This window comes from Podarcis erhardii (genome assembly GCF_964252035.2).
Source record: "Podarcis erhardii genome assembly, chromosome: 5".
Taxonomy (NCBI): domain Eukaryota; kingdom Metazoa; phylum Chordata; class Lepidosauria; order Squamata; family Lacertidae; genus Podarcis; species Podarcis erhardii.
Window position 1 is genome coordinate 96,400,021 of NC_138509.1, and position 26,859 is coordinate 96,426,879.

A 26,859-nucleotide genomic window follows, 5' to 3' on the forward strand; every position below is an offset into this window, starting at 1 on the left:
GCCAGTCAGTGTAGACAATATTAGGCTAGATGGACCAAGGGTATCTGACTTGACATAAGGCAGCTTATAATATTTCTCTGTCACGTGCAAGAATTTACCAGTGATGGAAAGGGATACATTTTTTGTGTGTGGAACGTAGTGAGGGTGGTTTTCCTCACCCAGAGACACATTGCCTAAGAAAAGTTACATCAACCTTTTCCCCCTTGCTATTCAGGACTCTTCTGCCTGAACATGTTCTCCCTGTAGTTTCGGAGCCAGCGCTTGGGAAACACAGCTTTTATTGCACCGCAAGAGACAAGGCAGAAAAGCAGAAACAATTTAAGAGAATGCAACACGCCAGCTGGCTTGGGAGGCGAGTGTGAGTTAGTACGGGCTGTGTCCCATCTCACAGGTAAGAGGAAAGGAAGAAGACCGGCTCTCAAATGGAGTCAAGGGCCTAGTGCAGCCCTCTGAATCCGGGGAGGCGGCGGTCAAGGGTCCCCTCCAGCTCTAGATGTAATTCTTGTTTACTTCATTGTAGTCGTAGGGGTCCCCTTCGAAGGGCAAGGGTGGAGGGTGGTTGTAGGACCCGTTCAGGAAGATCCACAAGGTGCCAATGCTCAGAACGGGCATGATCAGGAAGAAGCAAAGGCGGTCCACCGTGCGCGCAATGCTGTTCCAGTTGTCTATCTCCTGCCAATGAAATCGCAAGGTTCGGAAGGGCCCAAAGACCACAAAATCTCTCCCCCCCCCCAACCAATGTACAGAGGTCATGGCCCAATTCAAGCACACACGGACCTTCCCATTTCCTGGTCGATGCATACAGTACATTCTGCACCACAGCCTGACACAGAAAGTGAGGGTATCCAAGTATGCTCTCTCAGCAGCTGGGCTGTGCAGCAGAGAATAATAGGATTGTAGAGCAGGAAGGGAAACCGAGGGTCATCTAGTCCGACCTCCTCTCAATAAAGCATCCATGACAGATTACCATCCAGCCTCCGCGGCACATGAGCCAAAGGCTGGTCCTATCACTCGGTTGGTGTGAGCAGCCAGAGATGAAGGATGCAAAGGGAGGGCAGGGCTCAGCTGGGATACAGTAGGCTCCCAACTTGAGGAGAGGTTACATTTTGGCAGGGGGTGGCGATTGTGTAGTGTAATAGCCTGGGACTTGGGCTCGGACTTGGAACCAGAGGAGTCTCAGTCCGTACCGGATCCTTTGCCTCAGGCGGCATCTGAACCAAGTCTGGGGCCTGATTCTGAAGAGTCCCAGTCTGCACAGGTTCCCCTGCAACAAGCACCAGCTGGGCCGAGTCAGGGGCTGGAGCCTGCCCCAGCTCCAGATGCGGGGATGACCTCATTGCCTCCAGCTGGGCCATCACTTACAGCTGCTCCACTACTGGTTTGGTCAGGGGGAGGCTGAGGCGGTCCCTGGGTCTAGTAACCCACCAACGTCTCCTGAGCTGCAGAGACTAAGGTCTGAGAGAAGGAGAGACCTGAGTACTCACAGGAGGAGTGCTCGCCTTCAGGCGAAACAGGGAGGTGAGTCGCCGGGGGATCAGGGCCGCCCGTTACCCCGACAAAGATAAAAGGCTGTTGGACCCCGCCCCAGGTTGCGGGAGCGACATTGCTGTATGCTAGAACCTGCCTGAGACCCTGTACCTGTCCTTGCCTGGTTTCCTGCCTCGTGTCCCGCCTTGGCCCTGTTGGACTGACTCCCAGCGGAACCTTTGGATTCTGGACCGGACCTGGACCGCATTTCACAGGTTACACCCAGGCCCAGCACATGTAGAAAGCCAAGAAGGCACATAGTCATAGCAACCCCAGAACTGCCCCTGTGTGGCCAATTTCTCAAAGCTGGCATGCTAGGCAGGCCTTGCTTCCCGTGAAACCAGAAGGCAGAGAGCCTCCTAGGGCCAAAAAGACCTTCCCAGAGCTTGGGAAGCAACGTGGAAAGCTTCAAAGTCATTTCTGTGGCAGGAAAAGAGCTTTTAATCTCTCCACCTTGCATATGCTTAATTTGTGTGGTGTCGGCTGACCAGCCGCCAGATGTGTAAAGCTGCAACCCTGCAGTTAAATGCGCTGCAAGTTGCAAGCCTGCCGTATTGCAAAATTGCAGGTATAAGCCTGGCATGTACAAGGTCCCAGGTTCATCCCCAATGGCACCTTCTGGGAGAGCCATTCCATAGCACTTGCCGGGAACCCTTGAGAGCAGCTGCCAGTCAGTGCCGCACAGCACTGAGCTAGATGGAATAATGATCCGACTTGGTACAAGGCCGCTCTAATATAATCATTACTATTTAAGATGATTTAACATCGTTAAAAATGGTCTTATGTTTGGCAGAGATTTAGCCTCAATCCCTCCTAATCTCCTGGATCCAGCAAGGGTTAAAATCCAGCAGAGCATTCAATTCCCAGAGTTCCCTGGGAAGAGGAGTTTTTTAAATATTTTGTTGGAAGTTGCCCAAAGTGGCTGGAGAGGCCCAGCCAGATGGGCAGAGTGTAAATATTATTATTATTATTATTATTATTATTATTATTATTATTATTATTATTTAAACCCCTCTGGGAACTGTAGCTCTGTGGGGGCAGCAGGGGTCCCCTAACAACTCTCAGCACCAAACAATAAACTACAGATCCCAGGATTCTTTGGGGGAATCCAGGACTGTTTAAAGTGGAATGATACTGCTTTAAATGCATAGTGCGGACGGGGGGGGGGGGCATAGATGACTGTTGAGGGGGAATCCATTGTAATCTAAGGCACTAGCAAGGAGCTGTGGGCTCAGAGGAACCAAAGGTAAACCAGAGATGAGCCGTGACCCTTCTGCCAAGCCCACCTCATTGTAGTCATTCTTGTCTCGCGTGTGCTTCACGATGAAGTTGGCTCCCGTGATCGCCGGCTTGATCTCATTGTAGAGCTGTTCCTGTGTGCCCTCCACCCCGTGGGGGTTTGGCCCTGACGGACAGAGAGGAGAGAAGCGTTGAGCAGGTTACATCCAGGAAACGGGGGGGGGGGGGTCCTCACAAATGCAGGGTGAAGGCAGCCACCGAGAGGGCAGCACAGAATTTGGGTCCCAGCTCCCGGATCAAGCAAACTGGGCTATGATGGGTGGCGAGAGGAATTCAGTTCAGTTTGCACTTTGGGGTGAAGCTACCCAATTTGCGGTTTCTGGGGGGACCTGAACTGAAACGTACAGCCATCCTTCACAGTGCAGTTCTCCAGCCAAGCAGTGGGCGCAAAAATGTGTCGGCTGCATATAAAGTCAGTATCAAATATATAATAATAATAATAATAATAATAATAATAATAATAATAATAAATTTTATTTATACCCCGCCCTCCCCGGCCAGAGCCGGGCTCAGAGCGGCTAACACCAATAAAATCACAGTAAAAACATAAGGGGGGGGCAATTTAAAATACAGGTTAAAAAGCAATTTAAAATGCAGCCTCATTTTAAGAGTAGTTGATAGATCAAGACCATAAGGGGAGGGCAACATAAGGGTCAGACTGAGTCCAAACCAAAGGCCAGGCAGAACAGCTCTGTCTTGCAGACCCTGCGGAAAGATGTCCAGCAGGGCCGTCTTGTGACAGAGCGTTCCACCAAGTCGGGGCCAGTACTGAAAAGACCCCGGCCCTAGTTGAGACCAATCTAACCACCTTGCAACTTGGGATCTCCAAGGTGTTTTCATTTGTGGACCTTTCATTTGTGGACCTTAAGGTTCTCCATGGGGCATACCAGGAGAGGCGGTCCCGTAGGTACGTGGGTCCTAGGCCGCATAGGGCTTGAAAGGTCAAAACCAGCACCTTAAACCTGACCCTGTACTCCACCGGGAGCCAGTGCAGTTGGTAAAGCACTGGATGAATGTGTACCCGTGGCAAGGACCCCGTAAGGAGCCTCGCTGCGGCATTCTCCATTTTGGGGAAGCAAAAGCACATTTTATTGGGGAAAACTTCTTTGCAGAAATGTGCATATTAAGCACAGCTGGCAGATTCATCCATCTGTAATCAAGATGACCTCAGTGGACTCATAATCAAAAAGGGGCTTCATGGAATCCTAGAACTGTAGAGTTGGAAGGGACCCCCGTGGTCAACTAGTCCAACCCCCTGCAATGCGTCGAGAATATCCTCTCTGATCTTTGGAGCTGCTGCTGGGGTGCAGTGCCCCTTGCCAGCCCCAGAGAGGCCTCCCCTGCCACCCACTGGAACCAAACCTGGGCCACAGCGAGACTTGGGTGACCGTGCAGTCCACTTCACAGAGGACAGTCTCAGCTGCCTTCTTGTGACTCTAGTAAGCGAGGCTTCAGTGGGGGTGTCAAGAGTGTATGTACCATATTTTTCGCTCCATAAGACGCACACCCCCCCCCCTAAAAAGTAAGGGGAAATGTCTGTGCGTCTTATGCAGAGAATGTGTGGTCCCTGGAGCTGAATTGCCCTGGGGCAAAAAGCAGATCATCCTATTTTTTTGAAAGAGAGAAGGACGCTAGAGATAAAGGAGACTGCCTGGGAGTGGGGAGGTAAAGACAGCAAACTTGCAAGAAGAGGAGACAGGAAGACTAAAGCAATAAGGAGAGAAATTAGAAGAAAAGGAGGAGCAAAAAAACTGCTCCAGCTAAGGAAAAGACACTAAGGCAAACAAGAGGGAAGGGAGTATTGAAAGGAAACAGCTGATCGGTGGGATCGGAAGAGGGATAAGGGACACTAGCTGAGGCTTCCTGGGAGGGGGGAGGTAAAAGCCCATGGATCCTCAGGATTTTTGTATTGGGTCACCCCAAATTCACCATCAGATCACATGTCTGTGGCCACAGCTTGAACCACAAAAATCATACATCCACTGTTTCGTTCAGAATATTTTTTGTTTTGTTTTCCTGCTCTAAAAACTAAGTGCGTCTTATGGTCAGGCGCATCTTGTGGAGCGAAAAATACGTCTCGCGCTCAGGGCAGCTCCTTCCCGTTTCGCCTCAGGCGGCAAGATGGGATGGGCCACCTCTGCTTCTCTGCTTACAGGGGCTCTAATCTGCCCAGGGGCGGCTGAGGGTGTTTTGAAGGCGGCACAGTCTGGTTTGCCACTGATTTGCAAGATTTCTGTGTTCCCTCTGCAGTATTTAACTTATAAATTAGTCGCCATGCGAATCGTTGTCACTGAGTTGGCTGCATAACGTTTTTGGAATAAACATTCCACAATTTACAAGCAGATGGGTGTGTGTGATCACCTCCATTTGCTAAGAAGTGGGGGCTGCAGAAGAGGGGTTCAGGCTCTCCTGTCCCCCCCCCTCCCATTGCAACAACCCTGCAGTGTTCACGAATGCAGATTAGCGCATCGTCAATTCCCGGGCTTTCAAACATTTATCTATTTATGAACAATATTTCTAAGCTGCTGTTCTGATAACAGCAATAATAAAAAGCACGGCCCACAGCAGCAGTGCAAGGCAGGCATAAAAAATTTACAACCCAAGCGTTTACATCCACCAGCTAAATTTACAGTCTATAAAAACAATATTCGAATTTCCTGGCAGCCAGCGTGTTTTGGAGATGGTGCTCTGGTGTTAGATAAAAATTCAGTTTGAATTTGAGTCACGGTGAACCAGAGCGGAGGTTCTACTGACTGGTCACACCGGTGTGTGTCAGTTTATAATTCTTTCTAAACTTTCCTTGCTTTTCACATCTGACCCGATGTGTAATTATAATGCATATTTTATGTAAGTTGGTTAAGACTTTTTTAAGGATCATTACATCCTGGTGCAGAAGCCTCTCTCAGGCTCGTTACAGTTCTCATAAAAAGCAACCAAAGGAGGTTCCACTGTGATTCATTGGTGGAGACCTACATTGGCTCCCAGTATGTTTCTGAGCAAAATTCAAAGTGTTGGTGCTGGCCTTTAAAGCCCTAAACGGCCTCAGCCCAGTAGACCTGAAGGAGCGTCTCCACCCCCATCATTCTGCCTGGACACTGAGGTCAAGTGCCGAGGGCCTTCTGACTGTTCACTTGCTACAAAAAGTGAGGTTACAGGGAACCAGGCAGAGGGCCTTCTTGGTGGTGGCGCCTGCCCTGTGGAATGCCCTCCTATCAGATCTCAAGATAATAAACAACCACCTGACTTTTAGAAGACGTCTGAAGGCAGCCCTGTTTAGGGAAGCTTTTAATGTTTGATGCTTTATTGTATTTTTAATATTCTGTTGAAAGCCGCCCAGAGTGGCTGGGGAAACCCAGACAGATGGACAGGGTATAAATAATAAATTATTATTATTATTGTTGTTGTTGTTGATAACTGAGCACTCAGGTGCTGCTTGAGGTATCTAGTTGGCCACTGTGAGAACAGGATGCTGTGCCAGATAGATGGTGGAGGAGCCTCATGCTGGTGGGCGGGCGGGGGGGAGAAGTCCAGGCCTCTCCCTCGGGCCCTTGGGAGTCTCCCCAGGCCACACACCCCTTCACCCTCTGCTGGAGTGTTTTTGCCTGGCTGGACTATGTCCTAGAACTCTGACCATGCCTCTAACCTGCGTGGACTGAGGGCAGAGAAGGGCATGTGTGTGGGCATAGAAACCAGCCTCCTTTGCAACCGTAAAACCCACTTTTGCCTCTGGCCCTGCCCACCAGGGATATTAAAAAATAATAATTTTATAACTTGTGCCTCCTTGTTTCTCAATTTGACCCTTTTACCCAGTTTTGCAGGTTTTGTGGTATTTTATGCGTTGTGACTTGACATTATTTTTATTGATTTTAGTTTTGTAGTTCTTTATCATAATTGTTAAGTGTAAACTGTTTAATTATCATCTGCTGATATTTGATTCTATTATATTTTAATGAATTTTGCTTTGTTCGATATAGGTTGTTCATTTCAAAATTATGTTTTTATTATGACTTTTGTGCATTGGATCAGGTTGTTATTAGATGGGTGAACTGTCTTTTTTGCTGTTTCTTCAGCTTTGCAGACTGCCTTGTGCAAAGTAATACAGAAAGACGGTATACAAATTAAAAATGAGATGGAACAAAATAAAATACAGTCATACCTCGGGTTAAAGACGCTTCGGGTTAAATCTTTTCAGGTTGTGTCCTGTGGCGACCCAGAAGTATCAGAAAGGGTTACTTCCGGGTTTCGCCGCTCGCACATGCGCAGACGCTCAAAATGACGTCGCGCGCATGCGCAGAAGCAGCAAATCGCGACCCGCGGACGCACAGACGCGGGGGGTGTGTTCTGCTCAGGTTATGAACGGGGCTCCGGAACAGATCCCATTCACAACCAGAGGTACCACTGTATGGCTCACAGAAAACTGTTGAGCAAAGCATGTGGTCCCTTGGGTCTGTGCCAGCAGGGCCCATGTTCTCATGCGCCTGTCCTGCCCTCCGTAAGTTCTGCCTCATCTTCTCCCCAAGCCCTCTGAGATGGTGGCTCTCTTCTGGCCCCCTGGGAGCAGTGACCACCCTCTGCCCCCCGCAAGCTCACTGGCAGGGGTGATGCGGCTAGCCAAGCCGTGCCTCTCCGACTGCTTCTCAAACATCAGCTCGCTGCGGGACTTGACGGTGAAGTACTCCTCCGCCTTGGCGATGTAGCCCACAGAGCTGCATCGCCGGATCACCAGCCTGTGTTCGGGCTCACTCTCGACCGGTTTGGACATGCGAAGGAGGCGAGGGAGGGTCTCCAGGAAAATCTGCAGCATTGGGGAGACAGGGAAGCAGAAAGGTTGGGGGAGGTAGCGTCATAACAATTCTAAGCACTCAAATATAATTTAAATGTTCATAAATGTCCAAGGCAAACACATGCATAAGTATATAAACCACGTGTCTGAAACAGTACAGGAGAGCAATCCTGAAGCCATTTTGACTCTCTCAAGTTGACCTCGAATATTCCTCTGCTTTCCCTTTGTCTTTTTTCTGCTTACAAATCCTGTTTTAAAGGCGCATCTGTGTATGAATAGAGTGAGCTTGCGACCTGGACTCAGGAACTAAATATTAACCATCACAAAAGAATGGCCCAGGCTGCCCAGGTAAAGCAATCAGTGACCATTATCAGGTATCCTGGCAGGCAGGATCTCTGCTGTAGACCGCCTCCTTCTGTGATGTATGTATGACGTTTTGGGGGGTGGTCTTGGGCTACAGGGTGGGAAATTCCAAAAGTCTATATAAGGGCTTGCATGCCATTGTTCTGGGTTCCTCCTCCTCTCCTGCGTGTGAGGGGAGCACCCTGTTGCAACAGTTTAATAAAGATCAGGCTTACTAGCTGCTTTGCTTCTCAATATTCTCTGTTTGGCCTCTGTTATTTTCTCGCACCGATGGGGGACCCACTTAAGGACTCTACATGGGCTCTTGGATAAGGGAAAAGGAGCAGTTTTTTCTTATAACAGTTGGGAGGAATATTCCATGTCTGCATACCCTCCAACATTCCCCTGAAGAAAATCGGGGCATGTAAAATCGGGATGTCCATCTTTGGGTGCCGCAAAACCCAGCGAAAACCCAGCACCACTGCAAGAACCAGTGCTGGCTGCAAGCACCAGCTCACCCCTGGGACTTTCTGGGATCAAATCAGAAGCCAGGGCGGCTTCTGTAACTCTGGGAATTAAAATAGGGATGCTTGGAAGGTATGTTGCTGCTTGGAGGTCTTGGAAGCCTCCTTGTGGAAGTGATTAGTCCTTGGGGTCAGGCCATAGCTCAGATGGTAGAGTGTCTGCTTGGCATGCAGAAGGTCCTGGGTTCAATTCCTGGCAACTCCAGGTAGCACTAGGATCAGACTTCAGGGCTGCTGCCTACCAGCCCCATTTGGTACTCCGGCTGAGACCCTCCCTGCCCGTGGACTGTCTGGCCAGAGTGGTGCATGCTCTGGTTATCTCCCGCTTGGACTACTGCAATGTGCTCTACGTGGGACTACCTTTGAAGGTGACCCAGAAACTGCAACTACAGTGGTGCCTCGCAAGACAAAATTAATACGGGTCTCTTCGTCTAGCGGTTTTTTCGTCTTGCGAAGCAAGCCAATTGACGGCTTATCGGATTAGCGCTATTAGCGGCTTATCGGCTTAGCGGATAAGCAGATAAGCGGCTTAGCGGCTTAGAAAAAGGGGGGGGGGGGAGGAAAAAAAACCCACAGGAACTCGCAAGACATTTTCGTCTTGCAAAGCAAGCCCATAGGAAATTCGTTTTGCGAAGCACCTCCAAAACGGAAAACCCTTTTGTCTAGCGGGTTTTCCGTCTTGTGAGGCATTCGTCTTGCGGGGCACCACTGTAATTCAGAATGTGGCAGCTAGACTGGTGACTGGGGGCGGCCACCGAGACCACATAACACCGGTCCTGAGAGACCTTCATTGGCTCCCAGTACATTTCTGAGCACAATTCAAAGTGTTGGTGCTGACCTTTAAAGCCCCAAACGGCCTTGGCCCAGTATACCTGAAGGAACGTCTCCACCCCCATCGTTCAGCCCGGACACTGAGGTCCAGCTCCAATGGCCTTCTGGCGGTTCACGCCCTACGAGAAGTGGTTACAGGAAACCAGGCAGAGGGCCTTCTCAGTGGTGGCGCCCGCCCTGTAGAACACCCTCCCATCAGATGTCAAGGAAATAAACAACTATCTGACTTTTAGAAGACATCTGAAGGCAGCCCTGTTTAGGAAAGTTTTTAATGTTTTTTTGTGTTTTTAATATTCTGTTGGGAGCTGCCCAGAGTGGCTGGGGAGGCCTGGTCAAATGGGTAGCATATAAGTAATATTGTTGTTGTTGTTGTTGTTGTTGTTGTTGCTGTTGTTATGTGTAGGCAATAGATGGTCTGACTGGGTATAAGGAAGCTTTGTGGCCCAGTGGAAATTTGAACTCCGGTCTCCAAGATGTCCTACTGTGACACACCAACCACTATGCTACACTACCACACTGGCGGTATTTCCTGGATGCATGGTATGTGGGATTTACACATCTCCACCCCCTCCCTGTTACCCGGCCCTCACAGCTCACCTCTTTGGTCCAGTCGGTCAGGATGTGGGTGCTGGGGGTGCGGAAATGGATGTTGAGCTCTGTGACGATGGCTACCCCCACGGCAGTCACAAGCAGCATGACGAAAAGCAGGTACCTGCCCAGGGAAGGGGAGAGAGGCAGAAGGTGCATTTGAAAGAAATGGGAGCCAATATGTCAGGTTTCGGGGAATCGCCTTCCTCGCCCATGGCAGTGAAGAGTAAGATCAAACGAAAGGAATGACTTACCGCTTAGATTCTTTAATAATCACAGTGAGAGACAAAAGAACACGTCTCCCTAGAAATGGCGGTTCTCCCAATTAAGGGTTACTCCCCACTCCGTCCCTATTAATCTATGTCACTCCTACGTCTTGTAATCTGAGTTTGTACGCTCTGCGCTTTCTGTTATGAGACTTTCTGAGCTCTTCTCGACCTTGGGGAGGGCAGTGGAGGACTGCTACCCAAAGACTGTGAATCTGTTAACCCTCTCTCTCCCAGTTGTTCTTCTTCTAGCTCTTCCCCCTCCAGTATTTCCCAGCTTCTGCCTTCGGAACTATGCCCCTCTGCAAACCACTGTTCCAAATCTATACTGTCCTCCTGCTCCTGGGAAGATCAAGGGGAGGGGGTAGCTCCCACCATTCTTCCTCAGTGCAGCCTTCCTCAGCACGGTCCCTGACGCAATATTTATGTTTTCAAATGATGGCGCCCTGCACAGCTGCTGCCCCATTCAAGAGCCTTCCAGGCAGCTGCACAATTCATACTGAACAACGGAAATAATCTGAATGAACAAGGAAGGGGGAGAATGCAAAATGATAATAATAATAATAAATTTTATTTATATCCCGCCCTCCCCAGCCGAAGCCGGGCTCGGGGCGGCTAACAACACTAAAATAGTGCAACATTCAAAAAACATTATAAAAATTAATTAAAATCAAAATTGATGGCAACCATACAAAAGTTCTGTAAAGATTGCCAAAGGAGGGAGTCTGGCTGCGCCCTGACCAAAGGCCTGGTGGAACAGCTCTGTCTTGCAGGCCCTGCGGAAAGATGTCAAGTCCTGCAGGGCCCTTGTCTCTTGTGACAGAGCGTTCCACCAGATTGGAGCCGCAGCCGAAAAGGCCCTGGCTCTAGTTGAGGCCAGCCTAACCTCTCTGTGGCCTGGGACCTTCAAGATGTTTTTATTTGAAGACCGTAAGTTCCTCTGTGGGGCATACCAGGAGAGACGGTAGGTCCCGTAGGTACGAGGGTCCTAGGCCGTATAGGGCTTTGAAGCTTAAAACCAGCACCTTAAACCTGATCCTGTACTCCACCAGGAGTCAGTGCAGCTGGTATAGCACCGGATGAATGTGATCTCTAAGCGAAGACCCCGTAAGGAGTCTCGCCGTGGCATTCTGCACCCGCTGGAGTTTCTGCGTCAGTCTCAAGGGCAGCCCCACATAGAGCGAGTTACAATAATCCAGTCTGGAGGTGACCATCGCATGGATCACAGTGGCTAGGTCAGGGCGAGAGAGATAAGGAGCCAACTGCTTAGCTTGGCAGAGATGAAAAAATGCTGCCTTTGTTATAGCTGTAATCTGCGCCTCCATGGAGAGGGAGGTATCGAAGATTACACCCAAACTCTTAACGGACGGTGCTGGCACTAATTGCACCCCCGCAAGAGATGGGAGTTGCCCCCTCAATCCCATATCGTCCCGTCCCAGCCAGAGGACCTCTGTCTTCGAAGGATTTAACTTCAACCGGCTCCCAAGTAACCATCCAGCCACAGCTTCCAAGCATCTGATCAGTGTGTCTGGGGCCGAGTCAGGATGGCCATCCATCAACAGATAGAGTTGGGTGTCATCAGCATACTGATGGCAACCCAGCCCAAAACTCCGGACAAGCTGGGCGAGGGGGCGCATAAAGATGTTAAAAAGCATTGGGGAGAGTATCGCACCCTGGGGCACTCCACACACCAAGGAGTGGCGCGATGACAATTCCCCCCCAAGCGCCACCCTCTGTCCCCGACAAGAGAGAAACGAGCACAGCCATTGAAGGACTGCGCCCTGGATCCCCACGTCGGCAAGGCGTTGTGATCGACCATGTCGAAGGCTGCTGACAGGTCTAGAAGAATCAGCAGCCCCGACCTGCCTCGATCCAGCTGCCTGCAGAGATCATCTGTTAGGGCGACCAGAGCCGTCTCGGTCCCATGAGCAGTGCGGAAGCTGGACTGGAATGGATCCAGAGCCGATGTTTCATCCAGAAACCTACCAAGCTGTTCAGCAACCGCTCTCTCAATCACCTTACCCAGGAACGGAAGATTCGAAACCGGGCGATAATTGGATAGATCTAAGGGATCTAATGATGTTTTCTTTAAGAGCGGGCGCACCACTGCCTCCTTCAGTTCCCCTGGGAATGTCCCCGTGCCAAGGGACAAATTGATGCTATCCCCCGGGGGGCCCGCACCTCATCTGGACACCCTCTAATCAGCCAAGACAGGCACGGGTCGAGAGGACAAGTGGTGGGCTTTCCAGCTCGGAGGAGTCTGTCCACATCGGCTGGGGATATCCAGTCAAAGTGGTCCAATACTGGACCCGAGGACAGTCGAGGGGCCTCCAGTTCCTTTATTGTATCCAAATTGGCAGGGAGGTCATGGCGGAGCAACAGGACCTTCTCCGCAGAAAAAGGATAAGGATCACAAAGGAACAAGCAGGCTGAGAACACAAGGAAAGGCTAGCTGCAAGACCAGAAGATTCAAGAGGGAGAGCGTAGCCATAACAGCTGGTAGACCTTGATAGCCTAGTCCTTCAATATAGTGTTCCAGGCAGAGCAAGACTTACTTGCCAATGAGAGGGATGGCTAAGGAGGTGGCTGGGAGACGCTGGGAGATCAGCAGCAAGAAGACAGACTGAGCCAGGAGAATGGAGATGGCCAGGGTCACCTTCTCCCCACCTGGAAGGCACAAAAGAAGGAGCAGAGGGGAGTTTATTAGCCGCTTTCGTCTAGGAAGCAAGACATAGAGACTCACACAAATAGTATGAGTGCTGAAATCAACTGCAACAAACAGGAGCAATGAAAACTCAAAGCACACCTGTGCAGGTAGAAGACAGGCCTCGTGGAACCCGCCCCACTAAAAGAGGCTCCAAATACCTGAGAGCCTTCAAATTAAGGGTCAAAAGGTTGGGTGAAGGTAAAAATAAAGAATAAGTTGCCTGGCACCTGCAGATAGAGAAAGATAGTGCCAGGTGTGGCTCCCTGGGGAAAGTATTCCACAAACAGGGAGCCACCACTAAAAAGGCCCTTCTAGAATATCACCACCCTCTGGGCCTCCCATGGAGGAGGAAGACAGAGTCCTGAGCCACATAATTCTCTATAGATCAAACTGGAACTTCAAATTGAGCCTGGAACTGGTCCTACACATCCCACCCTCATTGGCACATGCTTTGATATGGATAGCTCAGTTGGTTAGAGCAGTGTGCTGATAACGCCAAGGTTACAGGGTTGGACTTGAAGGTTAGATTTTGCTCACAGTCAGCAGGCAGATAGAAAATCAGGATGATCATGAAGGCGATGAGGATGCAGGGGGTGACGATGTTGATGATGTAAAAAAGCGGCTTGCGCTTGATGATGAGGTAAAAGGTGATGTCCTGGTGCTTGTTGCTGTCGCGAGGGGCGCACGGGTCAGTGTTTTTGCGGGCCGGCCTGTGAATGATCTCCCATTCGCCATTCTCTGGATAGGGGAGAGAGAGAGAGTATGCCGCAGTTCACAGGAACCCAGAATGGAGAGGGCTCCTAGCCAGTGGAAGTACGGCAGCAGCGTTAATTCGGTTTGCAGCTTAAAGTTTAATTCTGTTAATGTTAAAGTCAACGAGCCATGAGGAAGATGGCGATGTTGCTTAGCAGCCAGTCGGAGCGGCACAATCTCTATTGAGGTAACACATGCTCTGGTTGGCTGCGTGGTTCTGAGGAAGTCTTCCCTCTGTGAGTCTGGTTATGCGTCTCCCTGCTATGTACAAGGCTGTAAGTAAGGACAAAACATCTCTGCTCCTTTCTCCTCAATCTTTTTTGGCACCAGTTGGCTCATTTTGGAATTTGGAGAAAGTGCCAAGGGGGCGCCAGTCACAATATGGCTGCTGTCGAAATGGAGAGGGGCACAATATGGCTGCTGTTGAGGCGAAGCATAATACAAAATGGCCGCCACATCTAAAAGATTAGGGAAAAGAGACAGGCATCTCCACCACCAGTGAAAAAAGGATAACTACATCAGCCAGTGCCACACAGCTACAGAGAGAAGCCCCTCTGTTCAGAATGTGAGGGTAGGCATCCAGTCCGGACATCCAGAGTAATGTGCGATACGATAATCTTTATTGTCATTGTCCCATACAGAACAACGAAATTGAAAAAAGCTACATCAGACATTCAAAAACCAGCAAGCGTGCTATCCCAGCCTGGTTAGCCCCCTAAAAACTCTGATACCCCATAATTAAATACAATATACTCCCATAGAGACTACCTTACACTGCGGTTAAAACCAAAACTACATTTGGATAGAAACTGTTTCTCAGGCGGCTAGTCCTGTACCTTTATAACCCTGTACCTTCTTCCAGAAGGCAGAAGCTGAAAGAGATCATTTCCGGGGCGTGCACTATCCTGCACTATCTCTGCAGCTTTCTTATGACACCTGGAAGCATAGATTTGATCCAAGGTGGGAAGAGTGCACCCAATTATTCTCTCTGCAGTTTTTACAGTCTTTACAACCCTGGACAGCGCAGCTCCCAAACCACACACACAGACCATAAGTTAATACACTCTCCACAGTACAATGGTAAAATGCCATCAACAGGTCCTTTGAGAGATTGTTTTTCCGGAGGATTCTCAGAAAATATAACCTCTTCTGTGCTCTCTTCATCAGGTCTTTAGTGTTTTCTCCCCAGGTTAGGTCATCTCTCAACTCCATTCCCAGAAATCGAAACACCGAGACCTGTTCCACGCACTTCCCCTCAATAATGAGTGGCTGAATATTCAATTTACATTTCCTGAAGTCCACAATAATCTCTTTATTCATATGCTCAAGGGGACATTTTCAAGGGAGGAGAGGCCGAGCCAGTGCAAACATGAACTGAGCAGGAAGATCAAACCATCTCTTCTCTAGTGTTGATTTTTGAGGGGTTATTGACTCAGCCTGCATCTGCAATGAGGTTAGCAGATGGGAGTCCTGCAACCAAAAAGATGCAGGACGTCTGCTGAGGACTCCCATCCCTTCTCCCCCTGCCGCCCCCCCCCCCGCCAGCTACACAAAGCGACGGCACGCAGCGAATTGGATCCGAGAGAGGGTGAATTACTGTGCTATTACTGGATCTGCCAAATGGAGATGTTGTGAGGATCACAACAAGATAATTGTGAGAAAGCGCTTTGAATGCTCTGCAAGTTCCACATAAACGCAAGGAATTATTATTTTGTATTGATAGGCTGTGGTTGCAAAGTGCTGTCATAATGCTTTATTGTCTTGAAACTCTGCACGGGGACCCCCTTGAGCGCTGGTAAGTAAAATTACTCCCGAGCTCTTAACAGGGGTGTCGTGAGCATTCAAGGAGAGGGGGGCAGACGCGCAAGGCCCATGAACCAGGAGGGAGGCAGGCAGGGTGGACATTTGGCATTCTCCCAGAGAATGCTGGGAGATGTAGTTTCATTAAGGGTGCTGCCACATTGTGGATTAGGGCCCTCGTGTTTATGGAACCACCTCTCCTGGTCTGCCCCGCAGAGGTCCTTAAGGTCCATGAATAACCATGATTTAGAGGTCCCGGGCCCTAAGGAAGCCAGACTATCCTCCACCAGGGCCTTTTCAGTGGTGGCTCCGACCTGGTGGAATGCTGTGTCCCATGAGACTAGGGCCCTGCAGGATTTAACCTCCTTTCGCCGTGCCTGTAGGACAGAGATTTTCCCCCTGGCCTTTAATTTGAATTCAGCCTGATCTTTTATTCCCCTTCCTTCCCTCCCCGTCCCCTTTTATGAAGATTACCAGCTCTGGGATCCCACAGCTAATTCTCCCCTGGTCTCCTCGCTGGCCCAAGTAGGACTAATTCAGCCAGCTAGCCCTGGTGACTATTCTAGTGTTTAGTAGATGGATTTCCCCTAAATTGATTTCTGAACTTTGAGTTTTATTATTATTAATGTTTTTATACTGTATGTTATGCTGCTTTTACAATTAAGTGTTTTAAATTAGTTGTTAGCCGCCCTGAGCCTGGTTTTTGACCCAGGAAGGGCAGGGTATAAATAAATTATTATTATTATTATTATTATTATTATTATTATTATTATTATTATTCTCCATGAGAGGGTAAACTACAGGTCCCAGGATTCTCTAACCGAAAGGTCTAACCTCAGGCCCTCCAAGCCACTCTTTCTGGCCCTTGAAACTTTACCCATGCCACACCTTCTCCCTTGCCATTCCCTCTCCTGGCCCTGCTTCATGCCCACCTTGGTGCTTCTCCCTGAATGAGATGTGTCCTTGAACTCTGACAATGCCTTCCTGGAGGAGAGAAAGGTGTGTTGGTGTGTCAGAACTAGCCTATTGTACAGGGCCGGATTTAGGTTTCATGAGGCCCTAAGCTACTGAAGAGGAAGGGGCCCTTTATATGTCCAGCTGTCCTTTGTCAACAACAAACTGTCGCTTTTTTTGTGTTGAATATACAGTCATACCTTGGGTTACAGACCCTTCAGGTTGCGCGATTTCGGGTTGCACACCGCGCTGAACCCAGAAGTACCAGAACAGGTTACTTCTGGGTTTTGGCGCTTGCACATGCGCAGAAGCGCTAAATTGAGCTTTGCACATGCACAGAAGCGCTGAATGGCAACCCGCGCGTGCGCAGACGCAGCGCTGCGGATTGCGAACATGCCTCCTGCATGGTTCACGTTCGCAACCCAAGCATCCACTGTATGCTATATGGTAATTTATGGACCTAATAGGTACCTAAAGCCATAACGGGATCAAAATAAATAAATTATGTATTATATAAAATCATTCAGTAGGCATAAGACTCATACCCTTAGTCTGTGCTGCCTGATCATCAGTCTACAAGCACTCTTTAATATTACACAACAGGTACAACAGCTTGAGCTACATTCAGTTGTGCTGCCCTGCAGTCTGCAGCTGCATGCTACATGTTGCCATGCAGCCAGTCCATGCAGAATGTAGGCACCCTATATATAGAAATGAGCAAGCCAGTGATATTTTAGGGAGCAGGCTAGCGGGCAGAGCCCTTTACTTACGTCATAGGAGCCTACACAACACAAAACACTGTTGCTGTATATAGGTTTTATTTTATTTATTTTTTATCTTGTGGAAATGTACACCCACCTTTTTCTTTTCTTTTTTTTGGAAATGTACATCATCCACCTTTTTCCCCCTTTAAATTTGTTGGGGACCCCCAAGAGTGCAGGGCCCTAACCTATAGCTTGTTTAGCTTATACATAAATCCGGCACTGCTGCTGTACAAAAGTGAAAATTGCACTCATTGCTCCGCCCAGTTTGCCTCTAGCCCCGCCCACCGCCGACACGTGGCCCTTGGCATGTTGCCCAGATTGGAATGAAACCCTTGGGGTGGAGAATCTTCCCCCAGCCGTTGAGGACGATGGTTTTCTGCCCTACAACTTTGAAAGGGCATGGGTTGGGAGACCTCCTCCCACTGCTGCTGACCCCCCTATAGGAGGACATTCCCCCCTCCCCCCCACTTACCGGTGAATCCTTCCGGGTCGATGGTGATCCACTGCACCACGTACGACTTATTGGTGTCTTCATCTTTCTTCGACATGAGTTCCAGGTTGATCTCGTTGGCGCTGTACATCAGAGAGCTGGGAAAGGCAGGCGGAAAGCCAGTCAGCAGAGAATCCTGTGGCCGAAGGTTCCACGGATGCCTTTGAACCGTCTCTGCCCCACCAAGCAAACTTCATAAAACTGACGGACGGTCTGTTTGAAGCCTTTAAAAACACCCCCCCCCCACACACACACATGGGAACCTCAGGCCCAGCGACCCCCCCAGACCTCAATAGCTGTGACTCCTGCAATACAAGGGGTTGAATTAGAGCAGGGATGTTCAACCAGTAGATCGCAATCTACCGGTAGATCCCCGGCTGATCCTGGTAGATCGTGGGATCTCCTAAAAAATAAAAAAAGCTCAACAACTCTGGGCAATCTATCCACCCGCCACACGCTCCTCCTCCCTCCAATGACAATGGGTAGATCACTGCCAGATTTTTTTATAGTGGGAATAGATCACAGTCTCTGGGGAGTTGGACGTGCCTGTATTAAAGGGAACCAATTCTGTGATCAATGTGTACCAAAAAGGAGAGAGCGTGCACTCGACAGGGTAAAGCGAGCATAGCAATACGTATATTACTATCTGGAAATGCATTATACGAGGGGAAATGGTTTGCCCAAAAAATGTGTGAATCAGAATAATAGAATCATAAAACTGTAGAGTTGGAAGGTGTACCCCGGGGGTCATCTAGTCCAACCCCCTGCCATACAGGAATCTTGCTCCCAGCGCTGGGCTCGAACCCACGACCCTGAGGGGAAGAGTCTCGCACTCTACTGAACGAGCCATGTGGCAGTTTCTAGGGACCCAACCACCCAACCACACGCGCCGAAGAAGCCCGGCAAGGGGGCTGGAGGTTCCTCACGTGAACTTCAAGGTGCAGTTCTGCCAGTCAAAGGGGAAGTAGTTGACGTTGATGGGGCAGGCGCTGCGGAAGATGGCGGGTGGCAGCCAGTAGACGCTGCCGTCCGAGGAGAGGAGGATGTTGGCGTCGTAGGTGGCCTCAAAGGTCCCGTCGTTGCTGCAAAGGGAGAGGGAGCCGTGGGCTGAGAAGGGCATCGTCCTTCCCGGGGAACTGCTTCCTGTCCGCTGCGGCAAGGCAGGCCCCCAGGAAGCAGGGAGGATGCAGAGAAACTGGGCGGGATCCTGCGCCAAGCTAAGGCGATCCACCCATCCACGCAGGCGTTTCTGCACACCACGTGGAACCATGGCCTCTGTCCTCCCCCTGAAACCAGACCTGGCCCACCCAGGAGGTGAAGTGAAGCTGCCATCTCAGTCGGTGGAAGTCCCTGAGGTGTTCCCCCCCATGGGTAACCCTCCCCCACCAGTGGAGAAGTTGCTTTGGTGCCAATTTCCAGGACGATTATTATTAGCGTATTTTTCACTCCATAGGACGCACTTTTTCCCTCTTAAAAAATAAGGGGGAAAGTCTGTGCGTCCTATGGGGCGAATGCAGGGGGGAGGCAGGCAGGAAAAGCCCCCAAGAGCTGCACACAAGCTTCGTGCGGCTCTTGCGGGCTTTTCCCCAGGAGGGAGAAGGGACTGGTGGCCAGTCAGTCCCTTCTCCCTCCTCTCGGCTGGAGAGGCTGCGCAAGGCTAAAGAGGAAGCCAAGGCAGCGAGCGGGATGGATCCCGCTCGCTGTCTTGGCTTCTTTTCTCTTTGGGGCTGGTGGGGGGGAGACCCAGGCTTCCCCTGCAGCCCCGAGACTGCTCTTTGGGGTTGGGGGGGGGAATTATTTTTTTTTCTTGATTTTCCCCTCTAAAAACTAGGTGCGTCTTGTGGTCCGGTGCGTCCTATAGAGCGAAAAATAAAAAATCTGTATACCGCCCCCTTCATCCGTAGATCTCAGGGAGGTCCGCAGCATAAAAATACTAATATAAAAATGCATGATGCATAATCAAAACAAAGACAAACGAATATCCCATGCCCTCTGAGCACCCACTCTCACAAACACATTTAAAAGGGTATCAGATGTTAATCACTATGCAAGCTTTAGTAGACATCTGAAGGCAGCCCTGTATAGGGCAGCTTTTTAATGTGTCATGTTTTATTATGTTTTTATATATGTTGGAAGCAGCCCAGAGTGGCTGGAGCAACCCAGTCAGATGGGCAGGGTACAAATAACGAAATTATAGTTGTTATTATTATTAATCAAAGGCCTGGTTGAAGGGAAACGTTTTCGCTTGCCACCTAAAGGCATATAACAATGGCACTAACTGAACCTCCCTAGGGGGAGCATTCCACAAATCTTGCAAGATCTCGTGGGGCGTTCAAGATATCGTGAGATTTCAGCGTGATCTTGCTGGAAAACGGCATTGCTTCTGACCGTGGAGATTGCGCGGCAACGGTAGGGCCGGGCAGCACTTCCCATTTTGCCTCTGGTGGCAACACAGGACATGCCACCCTTGCCCTGCACCCCATGTAGGAAAGAACCAGCCTGGAGGGAGACATCGCCCGCTAAGGTTCTGCAGAGCCAGCTGCCTCAGAAAGCAGAGGAGCATAGTGGTCCCACTGATTTGGCAACCCTAAGGGCGACTTAGCTGGTGCTCACTTGTTCTCCAGGACAATCTGAGGCAGCCACAGCTTGTCCGGCCGCAGGCGGAGCACACCGACGCCGCCAAATTCTGTCTTGTTCCATTTCAGCCGGTAGTCCATCCATTCCTGCAGGGATTTACTTTATTTTAATTACCCGCAAAAAAAATTCTATAATGCCAACGTTAAGAGAGATAGAGAAAATTCACGGCAGCAAACAGCGTGAGATCAGCAATGAAGTTACACCCATAAAACAGAAGCCTAATGCGCCACGAATCAGGAGTTCAAATTAGAGCATTAGCTCAGCTGGAAGTAATGAAGATATACAGTAGTACCTTGGTTCTCAAACGTCTTGGTCAGGGGTCCGCAACCTAAGGCCCATGGGCCACAAGCGGCCAGTGTGCATCATTTTGCATTACTTTGTATGGGAAAGCGCACCTTGGTTTTGGAATGCATTGGTTTTGGAGTGGACTTCCGGAATGGATTAAGTTTGAGAACCAACACACACACACACAAAAACTTCAATGACCAGGCTTTGATTTGGGTCGGAGGAGCTGGCAGGGGCATTCTGCTACTCACATGCTCAATCCAGACATTGCTGGTGAGAGTTTCGTCGGCCTCTTTCTGCAACAACACACAATAAGGGAGGATCAAACCCAGCGGCATGGGAGAGAGTTGCGTGCCCCACCCCAAAAAAGCTCAACAACTCTGAGCTGCCCCCCTAAAAAAGGCTCAACAACTTTGGCCTGCCCACCCCCCAAAAAATTGGGGGCGCTGGGCAGTTTTTGCACCCCAGCGCCACATACGCTAAAGAGGGCCCTGGGTACCATCGCTTTTGTCACTGAGGATGCTGAGGCTTTGAAATTAGGCTGCTCCAATTAGGACGAGAAGGAGAAGGGAGCTGGAACACAGGAAATTGCATCACACCAAAGCAAACCGTTGGTCCATCTATCCCAGACGAAAGGCAACGGTTCTTCAGAATGCACACAATAAATTTATGGGGATTGCAATTGTAAAATTGGGACGGGCTTTGGGGATTATATGATCTAACCAGCAGGGCAGGATCTGCAACACAGGACACAGATACAGTAGCCTTGCGGTGATGGCCATTGCCTGAGATGGTTTTAAACCAGAGCTTGGACAAAATAAGAACCTTGCTGGACCAAGCCAATGGTCTCTCCAGTCCAGCATCCTGTTCTCACATAGGCCAGCCAGATGCCTGTGGGAAACCCACAAGCAGGATCCAAGCACAGACCTCCTGTGGTTTCCAGCGACTGGCATTCAGAAGCATCGCTGTCTCTGATTGTGGAGGCAGACCATTTGTGGCTAGCAGTCCTTGATGGCCCTCTCCTCTTTTATGAATTCATCTAACCCTCTTTTAAAGACAGCTAGTCCTTTTCAAATCCTGGAGGTGAGGTCTATCAAATGCTTCTAGCCACAACAGTGAAATGGAGCATCCATGTTCCACAGCAGTGTACTTCCTGAAGGAATGACCGCCGGATGTGGAGCACACTTCCACCCGCAGACAAGCCACAGCTGTCTGAACATCATGCCCTCTATCTAACCTTTGCTCTCTTTGTGGTCTGCCATGCCCTGTCTGTGACCTTTGTCTCCTTCGTTATTCATTGTTCAAGGGGAAAGTGACGCGGTGGAAACAGGTGCCAAAATAACTTTGTACCACCCCATGACCGCGTGATTGGAAGATGTAAAGGACACAGTCCAAAAATGTATTTGACTGGTTTTGCATATTGTGCTAATAAAAAGAGCCTCAGCAGAGCTAGCTGGCAGCTTGCTTGTGCACAGCTCACCTGCATTACCAACTCCTGCCTCATGTCCCTCATTTCAACATCCGAATGCAAGATGTGGGGAGGGGCCATCCGGTTGGCCCTGTGGGGAACAGGAGGCTGGACCAAATGGGCCTTTTTGGGGCTAATCCAGAGGGGCTCTTACGCTCTTCACGTAAGACAACAAGTGGTGAGCAGTTGCTGACGGATCCCGGAAGGTGGGCTCACCAGGGAGACGAGATTGGAGAGGGTCAGCGCCAGGGAGACGGTGACGCTTTCGTCCTTGGATGCTACAGGCCGCAGTTTACTGTTGTAGCCATTCTCCTCAAAGAGGTACTTCATGAGCTTCTCCTCCATGTTCACGCCCAGGGTTGCTGGAGGGAAGGGGAGAGAAGCAGGGGGAGCTCAGATAGACCCCTCTTTTGCAGTGGTTCATCCCAGGAGCTGGCCAGAGAAGTGGAAGAGCTTTGCTCCAGCTCATCAGCCTTCCTGCAAGCTCAGACGTTTATTTTTATTTTTTTATTTATTAAAATGTGTATACCGCCCTTCATCTGTAGAACTCAGGGTGGTTCACACACACACACACACACACACACACAAAAATACAACAAAAACACACAAAAATGCATAATAAAAAAACAACAAGGCAATACCTCCCCCCAAATGGATTTAAAAGGGTAGGTAAAGGGACCCCTGACCATTAGGTCCAGTCGTGGCCAACTCTGGGGTTGCGGCGCTCATCTCGCTTTATTGGCTGAGGGAGCCGGCGTACAGCTTCCAGGTCATGTGGCCAGCATGACTAAGCCGCTTCTGGCGAAGCAGAGCAGCGCACGGAAACGCCGTTTACCTTCCTGCCGGAGCAGTACCTATTTATCTACTTGCTAAAATAACAGTAGGCTAGAAACAGATTGGAACTCGCACCAGCTTTCGGAACACCTGGGTGTTGTTGTTTAGTTGTTTAGTCGTGTCCAACTCTTCATGACCCCATGGACCAGAGCACGCCACCTGGGTAGGCTTGTCTAAGTGAAAATGTTTTTGGCAGGTGCCGAAAACAGTGCCGAGACAGGGCCTGGCTGACATCAGTAGGAAGAGTTCCTCACAAGAGCCCTTTGAGGTAGGATAGGCTGAGAGACAGCGTCACCCTGTGAGCTATGATACGATACAATACGATAATCTTTATTGTCATTGTCCCATACAGAACAACGAAATTGAAAAAATCTACATAAGACATTCAAAAACCAACAAGCCTGCTATCCCAGCTATCCCAACCTGGTTAGCCCACTAAAAACTCTGATACCCCATTTTTAAATACAATATACACCCATAGAGACTCCTTACACTGCGTTTAAAATCAAAATTGCATTTGGATAGAAACTGTTTCTCAGGTGGCTAGTCCTAGTCTTTATAACCCTGCACCTTCTTCCAGAAGGCAGAAGCTGAAAGAGATCATTTCCGGGGTGCGCACTATCCTGCGCTATCTCTGCAGCTTTCTTATGGCACCTGGAAGCATAGATTTGATCCAAGGTGGGAAGAGTGCACCCAATTATTCTCTCCACAGTCTTTGCAACCCTGGACAGCATTGTTTTTTCCCTGACTGTGCAGCTCCCAAACCACACACAGAGACCGCACAGAGCTTTCTGGCCGAGTGGGGATTCGAACCCTTGTCTCCTGGGTCCTGCTCTGACACACCAACCATTACATCACATCGGCTCTCAGTTTAACCCTTCAGCTGAACCTGGATGCAATATCCCTCTGGTTCTGCCCCTCTTTTGAGTCAAGGCAGCTGCAGTACAACAACCCCCTTTTTCTTTCAATGCTCTCTGTACCGGAGCACCCACGCTGGAGCATGAAATATGAGAAGAAAAGAGTTCCCCTGAGCAAACGCAGAGTGCCCAAAGCCCTTCCCCGTCTCCACCATCTGGTAAGAAGTTTCCAGGTTCAAGATTATGCATTTCTCTAAGAAGGCATGAAAGATAAGTATCCGCAAGAATTTTGGGGAATAAAATGTGAAAATTCCCACATAGAAAATGAGAAGTATTGTGCCTATGTGTTTTGCCTCATCTATCAGCTTCAATAAATGCTGGAAGCTTATTCTGGTTTAACATGAAGGGGGATATATAATGAAATGAAAAGGATGTTTAAAATAACCTTTTTGGGGGGAACCCTAGAAGATTTTCTTTTGGGAATTATAGGGAGAGAACTACCTAAAATGTATAGAAACGTATTCATGCATGCTACCACAGTGGCAAGAATGTTACTTGCCCCAAAATGGGAAGAAGCAGAAGTCCCAGTAAAGGAAGAATGGATACAAAAACTTGTGGAATATGTAGAAATGGCGAAGGTTACTGGAAGAATAAGAAATCAAGATAACAATTTTTTAAACAAAAGAATGCAAATGGTTTATTGAATATTTACAGATAAATTATAAACAGAAAAAAACATTGGCAGGGTTATTGTAATAACCTGCAGTTTCATGAGTATATATTTAAAGAAGATAAATAAATGAGCAAATTAAGTTCATTTGGATATGCAGAAGATGTTAAAAACAAATTTAAGAAACTGCAGAAAGAGGGGGAAGGAATTGAAGTTCTGAAATGTCAAAATGAATGTAAAATTAGTGAAATATAGATAGATGATAAATTGACAGATGATAGATGATAGATGATAGATAGATAGATAGGTGATGATAGATAGATAGATAGATAGATAGATAGATAGATAGATAGATAGATGATAGATAGATAGATGATAGATAGATAGATAGATAGATAGATAGATAGATAGATAGATAGATGATAGATAGATAGATGATATAGATATAGATATAGATATAGATATAGATATAGATATAGATATAGATATAGATATAGATATAGATATAGATAGATAGATAGATGATAGATAGATAGATGATAGATAGATAGATAGATAGATAGATAGATAGATAGATAGATGATAGATAGATAGATAGATAGATATAGATGATATAGATGATAGATAGATAGATAGATAGATAGATAGATAGATAGATAGATAGATGATAGATAGATGATAGATAGATAGATAGATGATAGATAGATAGATAGATAGATAGATAGATAGATGATAGATGATAGATACGGTAGATAGATGATAGATAGATAGATGATAGAGATGATTGATATAGAGACAGATGATAGATAGATAGCATGAAGGGGCAGAAAAGTCCCTCCTTCTCCCTCCTGTTGATGCCAATAGCCTGACCCCCAGGACTCCTCACTAGAAGTGAACCGTTCCGCATATCCACCTCCAAGTCTCCCAGCTTTGGAAGCCACCTTTTTGCTGGGAGCACCTCCTGCGACTTCTCCCACTAGGCCCAGGTCTGCAGCCTCTGGCAGGCAGCTGCATCCTTACCTGGGAGGATGAAAACCCAGAGCAGAGCGAGTGTCCGCCTGTCCATGTTGGCACCCGGGTCGGCTGTGCCGTCTCTGTGCCCAGCTCCCCCTCCGAATGCCTCAGCCGTGTTTTTTCCAAAGGGGACGGAAGTCCGAGCTGGGACCGTGACTTGGGAATGCGGACGGATGGCGGCAGCTGCAAGGCTGGCAGGGGCAGGCAGGGAGAGAGTTAGAAAATAGCTGCCGGACTGAGGAACAAGAGGCAGCAAATCTATCCCTTCCTTCCCCGCTCTGAGCCAAGAGGAACGTTTTGCTCCGGGCAAACAAGGGACAAAGAGTTGGCAGGGCTTGAGCTGCCCCACATGGGGGGCTCCAGTGGAGGGGCAAAGCACCCCGATCCCAGCCTGACCCTTCAGTATGCAAGGTGTAGTTTTTGTGCTGTGGGTATCAGGTGGAATGGAGGTGCAGGATCAGTTTTGGGGGCAGAAATGGAGCAGTTTCCATAGGAACGATTGTGGAATATGGATATAAAATGTACCGCATGTTATGGTTTAAGAGAAAATTATATGAAAATGATAGATCGTTGGTATCTAACACTGAGTAAGCTGGCAAAAATGTATAAATCTAAATCAAACAAGTGTTGGAAATGTAAAGAGAAAGAAGATGCTTTTTATCATATGTGATGGTCTTGTGTTCAGATTCAATTTGCAGGTTTCTCACTGGCATCTGGTTGGCCACTGTGAGAATAGGACGCTGGCCTAGGTGGACCCTGTTTGGTCTAATCCAGCAGGCCCTTCTTATGTTCTTAAACGGGTGCCTCCAAATGATGCTGAGGCCGATTATTAAACTTCATTCCTTATTTGCATGGAAGTTCAAAACTTAAACAAAAAGTTCACAGTGGCTCTGCACCCAATGGGGACGGCGGGTATTTTTTCTTCCTTATTTTAATGAGAAACTGCCTGTTTTGCACTCCTCTCCTCAAACCAATGTGACCAGAAACACTACTATTGTTTGAAATTTGCACTTGCTCTGAAATTTGCTATGCAGTTCTTCAACCGAACAATTTTAGGGGAAAGTGTGCATTAAAATGCACATAGCATTACATAAAGGCAAATTGCTTTAGTCACAACTGCATACAAAAATATGTTTATGGGGATAATTTTACACTAAAATGAGGCATTTCCCGTCATGGTTTGGTTTCTTTTAAATTTTAAAAAATTGCCAATTTCAGCAAAAATCTGGAGAATTGAAATGAAGAAAAAGGAGAAACTGAGAGCAACCCAAATGGAGAACTGTATCGCAATTCAGAGAAGTGGGAATGTCAAAGAATGGCTGCATTTTGGTCCAGGTATTTTGGAGAATGAGCTGAAGTCGCCTTTAAAGGTGAACTGGATCCATTTCTTCCCATCCCTATTTTTACACACCCTGAAATCTCTCAGGGAGGCCAAGATCCTGAAGCTTGGATATGTCTCTCTGTGC

At 48.6% G+C, this 26,859-nt stretch overlaps 1 protein-coding gene across 1 annotated transcript; it reads right to left on the reverse strand.

Annotated features, from left to right (window-relative positions):
• Positions 1-261: 261 nt before the first annotated feature.
• Positions 262-25,515, reverse strand: CHRND (cholinergic receptor nicotinic delta subunit). The gene is made up of 12 exons (XM_081862558.1): positions 25,400-25,515; positions 22,235-22,380; positions 20,802-20,846; positions 20,242-20,351; positions 18,555-18,710; positions 17,611-17,726; positions 13,405-13,605; positions 12,716-12,827; positions 9,904-10,018; positions 7,417-7,621; positions 2,814-2,932; positions 262-672 (listed from the first exon to the last, which is right to left on the reverse strand). Exons 1-12 carry the CDS (start codon positions 25,443-25,445, stop codon positions 490-492), a joined length of 1,554 nt encoding a protein of 517 aa, XP_081718684.1. The 5' UTR covers positions 25,446-25,515; the 3' UTR covers positions 262-489.
• Positions 25,516-26,859: the final 1,344 nt, after the last annotated feature.

Bases quoted from the DNA above. Each gene is read 5' to 3' on its own strand.
- CHRND (XM_081862558.1), bottom strand. From the start codon at position 25,445: ATGGACAGGCGGACACTCGCTCTGCTCTGGGTTTTCATCCTCCCAG. The intron at 17,727-18,554 runs GTGAGGAACCTC...TGCCTTTCCCAG, and splicing joins AACTGCACCTTGAAGTTCAC to CTCTCTGATGTACAGCGCCA. The intron at 2,933-7,416 runs GTGAGCTTGCGG...TCTGTCCGTCAG, and splicing joins TAGCCGCATCACCCCTGCCA to GGCCAAACCCCCACGGGGTG.